Here is a 9,049-nt window from a genome sequence, read left to right as displayed (position 1 = left end):
CACAATCATGGTGTTTTGAGACTTTCGATTTTTACAGTGTACAGTCTGGATGCATTTTCATCACTACAGAAATGATTTGATTAGAAATGTCTCAAAAAGAGCACAAGAGAGCAAATTTGTCCAAGGTGAACTTCATGCTTCATAATTTCCTGAAACTAGCAAGTGCTCACAGATGATTCATGCATGATGTAGCCTTGTTGATTGAACCCTTATGCCCTTATGGTGGTCTCCGTTTATACGTCATCGGTATGTCACTGATGGTAATCCCTCTGTCATCGGGAGATTTGATGTCAAGAAGTAATCGATCACCTATATTGAAGATTTAGCACAAACACATAACATCAATACTAACAAATTAGGGTCGGCTTTATACATGTTCGTTGGCAAAGATTAAATACTCATTCAATTAATTTAAGGATCGACCATTCTACAATACTTTCGAGTTGAAAGAAAATGTATGAACACTTTTTCCCGTTTTATAAATACGGGAATTGTGTTTTGCTGCTTTAAGTCGCTGCCCAGGGTGCTGCTAGCGCTAAACTAGTGACTCGCGTCTGGCGGACTGTCTCTTTCCAAGGTGCTGATATTGGTCTCGTTCTGAATTACATTGGTAAATTGATCATTTCTGGTGTAACCTTTTTTGCTGACTAACAATAGGGAACATAAGAATTAACATGGGAAATTGAACTCCTCCATAAGTCACATCTTCATGCATAGAAATGCTGCACATTGGTTGTTCGAATGAGCAAATGCAGAGATGTATGTATAATTTCCTTTCTCACACCAATGTTCAATATTGCGAGAAAGTTATATATTCACTCGGTGACAAGCGACAACGGATAAATACCTGAACGCATAGGCTATCCTAATGAATGACTCAGCATCTGCATGGTTTCGAATGAATGATTCCAGTCCTGGAATCATCCTAATGATAATCCCCCCCCCCCCCCCCCCTCCCCCTGTGTGATTATTCCTCTGCCTTTCAAACCGCCACCCACGAACCCTCACACTTCCACGTGGTGTTTCTTGAAAGGTCTGAGGGGTTGGTTGAGACATGGCCCTCCCCTTAGATCAACGAGCCAGTAAAAACAGCTCCTACTTGCCTTTTTAGAGATTGCGCGGTATATAAAGGACAGCCGGTGAGGCTAAGAATGCTGTGAGCGCCATCCACCCCGCACCTGCACAAACACACACACGCACCCACCCCAATACTCCACCTCGCACACCTTCCCTTCCATTTGCACACGCACCCCCTTGTCTGGCCGGATGAGTTACCACCCGGTGGACACCGTAGGGAGTCCATTCAGGAGAAGCATGGATAGTAGGACAAGCTACGGCCGCTCCTCCGGCACCCCCTCCAGCGGGTTCCGCTCTCAGTCCTGGTCCCGGTCAAGCCCTAACAAGCCCTACAAGAGGAGCGTCAATATGCCTGTAGCCAGAGCGTACAGCTCCACACTCCTCAGCTCCGCCGACAGCGTTGATTTCAGTCAAACTAACGGAGACTACAAGCGTTCCAATGAGAAAGAGCAGCTCCAGGGGTTAAACGACCGCTTTGCCGGTTACATCGATAAGGTGCACTATCTGGAGCAGCAGAACAGCCAGATTGAGGAGGAGATCCAGGCGCTGAGGCAGAAGCAGGTGTCGCAGTCCCAGCTAGGCGATTTATACGACCAGGAGCTCCAGGAGCTGCGCTCCATGCTGGAGCAGATCCACCACGATAAGGCGCAGATCCAGCTCGACACAGACCACATCGAGGAGGACATCCAGAGAATTAGGGACCGCTTCGATGAGGAAGCTCGCATCAGGGATGAGACGGAAGGCATCATCCGGGCGCTAAAAAAAGATATGAACGACTCTGAGTTAGTGAAGTCGGAGTTGGAGAAGAAAGTCCAGTCACTGCAGGATGAGATTGCCTTTATCCGTAACAACCACGAGGAAGAGGTGAGCGAGCTGTTTGCCCAGGTGCAGGCGTCGCAGGTGACCATGGAGAGGAAAGACTTCCAGAAGACGGACATCACCGAGGCGCTCCGGGAGATCCGCACCCAGCTCGAGGGCCACTCCAACCAGAACCTGCAGCAGGTAGAGGACTGGTTCATGTGCCGCTATTCCAAGCTCACTGATGCTGCGGAACAAAACAAAGATGCAATAAAGTCCGCCCGTGATGAGATTGCAGACTACCGCCGCCAGCTCCAGTCCAAGACCGTGGAATTAGAATCGGTCCGGGGAACCAGGGAGTCACTGGAAAGGCAGCTGAATGACATCGAGGACCGACACAACAACGACCTGTCCAGCCTGCAGGTATGATGAGACCCGCTGTTGGCATTGTTTTCATACAGAAACCCACAGCCACAGGCTTAATGGTGAAGTGTTCTATAAAGTTGTATTCTCTGTGTAAGTAGAGAAGCAATGTAGTGGAGAGAGTTGGCTAAATAATATTATCAGATGTGTTTCGTTTATGATATAGGCTATCAAATTGTGCCAGAGTCGTGTGAGGATATTATCACGATTCCTTTGAGGTTTTTATTCTTATTTTTAATATAGGTCTACCTATAAGGAGAGTTCCCTACTTTGAGAATGAAACGTATACATATTATAATCTATATTGTGTTAATATAGATAGATGTGTTTTATCTAGGCATATAAGCTCTGCGCAATGGTGGTGTCTGCGCATTTGCTTTAAGATAAATGGCACAATGCTGACATCTTATGGGCACAGCTTTTACATCGCCCATCCTTGTTGAAGCATTAGGCTACTTATACGCTGCGACAATTGGTGAAAGTCAGGACATTATATGGTTCTTAATTAAGGGGAGACATAATGCAGCAAACGTTTTTTTTTTTTTTTTGCCGAGTCAGAGACGCAGGTCGATGCGTTCATTGGCTGTGTCCTTGCCTCACCCCACACAGATTTTCGACTGTTGAACAAGTGTGAAGAGGCTGCCCTTGAAACAGTGTACACTGCGTCAGAATAAATTATTTCACAGAACAATAATAGCCTAACCTTTTGCGCAGAACGGTCTCCAACATATCAATTGATTTGCCCTTTTACAAGGAGACAGGGTGACTTCACACTTTCAATTGTTATTGCAACGATAGTGTAATGAAATCTCACAGTGCTTTAATGTGTTGTAAATTTACACACGTTTAAATGTGCTGGTTGATAAAGCGCAATTACTAGGAACAAAATACAAAATTGTATATATCTATATTTTCAGTTTTCATATTACTTCCAGAGGGTTCTGTCCTTTTGGAGACATATCCTCCCTGCACCAAAAAATAGATAATCAAGTATTTTTTCAGAGTTCCACATAGGCCTAGGTAATAACAGCTCCTAACCAGCTGATGTCTCTTGGTCTTGTTTTCTGCAGGAGACCATCCACCAGCTGGATAATGAGCTCAAGGGCACGAAGTGGGAGATGGCGCGTCATCTGCGCGAGTACCAGGACCTGCTCAATGTCAAGATGGCTCTTGACATCGAGATTGCTGCATACAGGTACAGTGCGACGGTAGTGTGCTAATTAGGCCTATCATTGGTCAAAACAAATATTTAAAAAGGAAACAGGAGGAAACAAAAATTGTACACATTAAGGAAAAAGATTGTATTTCATCAAGTGTAAAAAAAAATGTGTAAAAAAAAAGTATATATATATATATATATATATATATATATATATATATACTTTTTTTTACACATTTTTTTTACATTTATACATATATTTTATATATATATAAAGGCAACATTTAAAGTGTGGGTCCCATGTTTCATGAGCTGAAACAATAAATCCCAGAAATGTTCCACATGAACAAAAAGCTTATTTCTCAAAAATGTTGTAGATACATTTGTTTACATTTGTTAGTGAGCATTTCTCCTTTGCCAACATATTCCATCCACCTGACAGGTGTGGCATATCAAGAAGCTGAATAAACAGCGTGATCATTAAATAGGTGCACCTTGTGCTGGTGACAATAAAAGGCCACTTGAAAAGGTGCAGTTTTATCACAAAACACAATGCCACAGATGTCTCAAGGTTTGAGGGAGCATGCAAATGGTATGATGACTGCAGGAATGTCCACCAGAGCTGATGCCAGATATGTTCATTTCTCTATCATGAGCTGCCTCCAACGTCGCTTTAGAGAATTTGGCAGTACGTCGAAACGGCCTTACAACCGCAGACCACGTGTAACCACGCCAGCCCAGGACCTCCACATCCAATTTCTTCATCTGCGTGATCGTCTGAGGGGTGGTGGGGTGGTTTGGTGGTGCTGAAGAGTATTTCTGTCTGTAATAAAGCCCTTTTGTGGGTGGTCCCAGCTGCCAAGCGGGTGGGCCTTTGCCCTCTCAGACCCACCGATGGCTGCACCCCTGCCCAGTCAAGTGAAATCCATAGATTAGGGCATAATTCATTTATTTAAATTGACTGATTTCCTTATATGAACTGTAAAATCTTTGAAATTGTTGCATGATGCATTTATATATTTTTTCAGTATATATCAACCCTAACTTTTATATTAAGCCTACACTATACTATATCTAATTTTCTATTGTTTTTGCAGGAAACTCCTAGAAGGTGAGGAGACCCACTTTAGCACTTTCCCTTACCGCCAAGCTGTCACCTCCTCTAAGAAGTCCAAGTCTGGGCCTCCCAAACTGAAGGTCCAGCACAAGTTTGTAGAGGAGATCATTGAGGAGACCAGGGTGGAGGATGAGAAGTCTGAAATGGACGAGGCCCTGGAAGAGATTGCCCAGGAGCTGTCTGCCGCACTGGAGGCAGAGGCAACAGATGACAGAGAAGAGGAAGGAGAGGATAAGGGAGAAGAGGAAGGAGAAGAAGCAGTGGGACATGGAGAAGAGGGAGAGGGAGAGGGTGACTCAGAAGAGGTTGTAGCCTCCACTGAATCCCAAATGAGCTCCAGTGCCCCTGCTGAGGAGGAAGAGGAGGACAAAAACGGTGGCGATGAAGAAGAAGATGGAGGAGAGGGTGCTGAGGAGGGAGAAAAAGAAGAAGAGGGTGAGAAAGAAGGTGAGGGTGAGAAGGGAGATGATGCAGAAGGTGGTGATGAGGGAGAAGGAAGGGAAGAGGGAGAGGAGACAGCCCCAGAATCAAAGGTCTCTCCTGACAAAGAGAAGGCTGGAGAGAAGGAAGGAAGTGGAGGAGAAGAAGAGACAGCAGAGGGAGAGGGAGAAGAAGAGGGTGGTGATAAAGAGGAAGTTGCAAGTAGTGACAAAGGATCCAAAGATGGAGATGAGACGGATGAGAAAGATAAGAAAGGAAAGGATGAGAAAGATGACAAAACAGATGAGGCAGATGTAGCCAAGACAGAGTCTCCCAAAACAGATGCCCCCAAGAGTGAGGTCCCAAAAGCTGAGGTCCAGAAATCTGAGGCCCCAAAGGTCTCCAAGCCAGACTCCCTGAAAGCTGAATCCCCTAAGGCTGGGTCCCCTAAGTCTGAGTCACCAAAAGCTGGATCCCCCAAACATGAATCCCCCAAAGCTGGTTCCCCTAAATCTGAATCCCCAAAACCTGGCTCCCCCAAATCTGAAACCCCCAAACCTGCAGGATCCCCCAAATCTGAATCCCCCAAACCTACTGGTTCCCCCAAATCTGAATCACCCAAACCTGCAGGGTCCCCCAAATCTGAATCCCCCAAATTAGGATCCCCTAAAGCAGAGTCCCCTAAGGATGAGGCTCCCAAACCAGAAGCTCCCAAGTCAGAGGCCCCCAAGGCTGCAGAAGAGAAAGTAGACAAAAAGGGTGATTCAGAGGAAGAGAAGGTAGAAAAGAAAGATGCAGCTTTGAGCGGAGAAGTGGAGAAGGGTGCCCCAGAGGACAAAAAGGACGATGGGAAGAAAGAGGAGACGGATGTGATCTCAAATGGAGTGGACGAGAGCCCCACCAAAGATGACCCCAACCAGAAAGATGACCTCAGCCAGAAAGATGACCCCAGCCAGAAGGTGGTCATCACCAAAACGGTGGAGACCATCACCACTGGAGAGGATGGAGCCAAGCATGTCATTAAATCAGTCACTGTCACCGAGACTGTGAAGGAGACTGAGGATATGATTCAGGAGAAGATGGTGTCCAGCAAGACGATGGAGAAACACTCTTCCAAGTCCGTCAAGGTGGTGACCGAAACCGAGTGACTGCGCTCCAACCAATCCACCCAGGAGGGTCAGGGAGGAGGACACGACGACAAGCAATCATACAGCTAGAGCGATGTAATAAAGATAACCACTCTCAAACATACAGAAAAGCAAAGAGAGAAGCCATATGATGTGACTAAGCTAAAATTTCTAAAATGCATGTTGAGTGAAGCTATAAATGAGCTTTTCTGCAGATGTGGTCAGGAAAATTTGGGAATGGGACAGATGATTAATTCTCTTTCTTTCTATCTGCAGTTCACAGGAGGGCTCACGGGTGGGGGCGTCTGCATGCTAGCTCAGGGAGGGAGTCCCCTCTCTAACATGTATGTATGTATGGATGGATGGGAGAGTGATAGAAATGTATCTTCATTCAAATGACGTTTTTTGGGGGGCCCAGGTGGGAGGGTCCACTTCAGAAGTAAGCTTACTTATTATGTGACGATACCAATTGAGCCAAAAAAATACAATCGACTACAATACAATACAGTGAAGAAAGAGAATGACGATGGTGCAATGAACTCATGATCATGAACATACAGAACCCAAAGCAATTAACGCATAAATAACCTTGAAGAAACTCCTAGCCTTAAACATGCTTTGTATCCGTGTCTATTATGTTTACGAGTGCAATTGAAAATAAATCTGTAAATGCGCACACATACATTATTGTATGCATAGGATGGACTTGAATTTAAATACCGAACATACATGAGGTGCTACAGTTTGCAATCCCATGTCTTTACTCATCATGAATGATTTCCCAGCAGCATTTGCTCAATAAATGTCGTACTGAAATACAAAATATGGTCTCTTGTTCCTTTATGACACATCAAACTCATTCCACGGACGGCTGAGTGTCTGCGGGTTTTCGCTCCACCCTTGTACTTGATTAATGAATTAAGGTCACTAAGGAACTCCCCTCATCTGCTTGTCTACGTCTTGATTTAAAGGAAAAAACAAAAACCTGCAGACACTCGGCCCTCAGTGGAATGAGTTTGACACCCCTGCTTTGTGCAATTCTTCTGTCCTGTACGTTCACTTTTGTATATACAGTAGGTTTCTCACCACAATATGCACACAATATTCAACTTCCTCATCTGCTTTCATGGGGATGAGATTGCATCCTTCATTATCTTTTGCAGCCTAGAATATATACAAAGCCACATAAACATCCACAGGCTGTCCTCTACAGATATTTAAAGTCACAATCGGTAGGTAATACGTGCATGCCATCTAAGAATAGGCCACCAACAATAATATGAACAATGCAATCCTATGCCATCACATGCAAATAGCACTTGATTAGAGTTGATTTATCAAATCAAACTTTATTTGCAAAGCACATTTCTGAAACAAAGAAAATTGCACTTCAGTGCTTTACATACTGTACATAAATAAAATAATAAAAAGTGAGAAAGATTAAAAAAAATATATATATACATACATTTCTCGACAAATATACAATGAAGATAGATTAATTAAGAAAATAAAACAACAGTGGACATGAGAGACTAATATGAAAGATTTAGACTGAGAAATGTATGGTATATGACATAGTCTTTCAGCCATTAGCTATATTATTCGAGAACAACATTACCTACGATGTTAAACATGATTTGAAACTATACCTGTTTTAAAGTATTTTACATTTTACATACATAATTTACAACTTAAACAATGGAGTGATAGGTAATTTGGAGATTCAGCAACATTGAAACAGACAGCGACTCGTTTGGAAGTTCAGCACCACAGGAAAGTGGACAGCAACGGTCTCAGGCGCAATCCACACTGGAAAAACCTCTGAATAAGTTTCTTTGAAATCCTATCCACATACACTGAGAGTAGAAACATTAAGAACTTCCAATTCGTCGGGCCATGGACTCTACAAGGTGTCGAAAGCGTTCCACGGGGATGCTGGTCCACGTTGACTCCAATGCTTCCCACTGTTGTGTCAGATTGGCTGGATGTCATTTGCGTGGTGGACAATTTGTGATACACACAGTAAACTGTTGAGCGTGAAAAACCCAGCAACATTTCAGTTTTTGATACAAAATGGTGTGCCTGGCACCTACTACCATACGCTGTTCAATGGCACTTAAAGTGGAACTGACAGTGTTTTAGTAACATGACATCGTATTAAAATTGGTTCATATACACCTCCAGTAAGAATATGACACCTTGTTTTTATTTTCTGACAAGCGAGCACTTAGCTATGGTCATTTTCAAATGTTCATACATTTGTAGAATGTTTGGGAATGACGTATAGTAAGGCATTTGTGAAAATTCTGTTTGGACAATTAATAGACACTGCAGCAAATAAAACCTAATAAAAACAACTGTCTTGTCCAGGACTGGTGTCTATGCAGAATGGTATGCCATAGCCAATCAGAGCTAATAGCCAATCAAATAAGCCATTTGCCACACAGGCCTGCTGTCATTCACTTTGGAATGGACTGTGTGTTTACAGGCAGAAGCAACAGTGCCGACTTTAGAGCATTACAAGGCATTGGCCAAAAGCCACAAAATACACCTGAATGGATTTCTGCAAATATGTACATACCACAGGAGTCCTCTTACATTTGGGAACTTCACAGTCCTATTGATCAAACAACCATAACAAGGTATCTCTCCCTCAGTTGCCTTTGCACATCTACAACAACAAGATTAACAACTAATGCTAGCCAGAGCAAGATAAGCTAAAATCTAACAAGGGAACATTGGATAAACCCTCTCAAGCTTTTGATGCTAGTTGCTCATCAGCATTGCAGTGAAACAATGGGGAATAGTAGCTTGCTTGTCCTTCTGCATCTTGCCTGCCAATGCATGCTTGTCCCAACCCACGTTTAGACAACTGAATGGGAACTTGTCTGCCTGCCCACCCATTTCATCAATGCCAAATACATTTGA

General features: G+C 43.7%; 1 protein-coding gene across 1 annotated transcript; it reads left to right on the top strand.

Moving 5' to 3' along the window:
* The first annotated feature begins 1,140 nt into the window (after window positions 1–1,140).
* On the top strand, window positions 1,141–6,944 carry nefma (neurofilament, medium polypeptide a). Its single transcript, XM_021590834.2, has 3 exons — window positions 1,141–2,298; window positions 3,369–3,493; window positions 4,555–6,944. The coding sequence occupies exons 1-3, from the start codon at window positions 1,267–1,269 to the stop codon at window positions 6,140–6,142; spliced, it is 2,745 nt and encodes a 914-aa protein (XP_021446509.2). The 5' UTR covers window positions 1,141–1,266; the 3' UTR covers window positions 6,143–6,944.
* Window positions 6,945–9,049: the final 2,105 nt, after the last annotated feature.

This window comes from Oncorhynchus mykiss, chromosome Y (genome assembly GCF_013265735.2).
Source record: "Oncorhynchus mykiss isolate Arlee chromosome Y, USDA_OmykA_1.1, whole genome shotgun sequence".
Lineage (NCBI taxonomy): Eukaryota > Metazoa > Chordata > Actinopteri > Salmoniformes > Salmonidae > Oncorhynchus > Oncorhynchus mykiss.
Note: the sequence above shows the minus strand (reverse complement) of the source record. Positions and strands in the feature narration are given on the sequence as shown.

Coding starts and splice junctions, on each gene's coding strand:
- nefma (XM_021590834.2), top strand. CDS start 1,267: ATGAGTTACCACCCGGTGGACACCGTAGGGAGTCCATTCAGGAGAAGC. Junction 2,299..3,368: donor ACGACCTGTCCAGCCTGCAG/GTATGATGAGAC, acceptor TGTTTTCTGCAG/GAGACCATCCACCAGCTGGA. Junction 3,494..4,554: donor ATCGAGATTGCTGCATACAG/GTACAGTGCGAC, acceptor TTGTTTTTGCAG/GAAACTCCTAGAAGGTGAGG.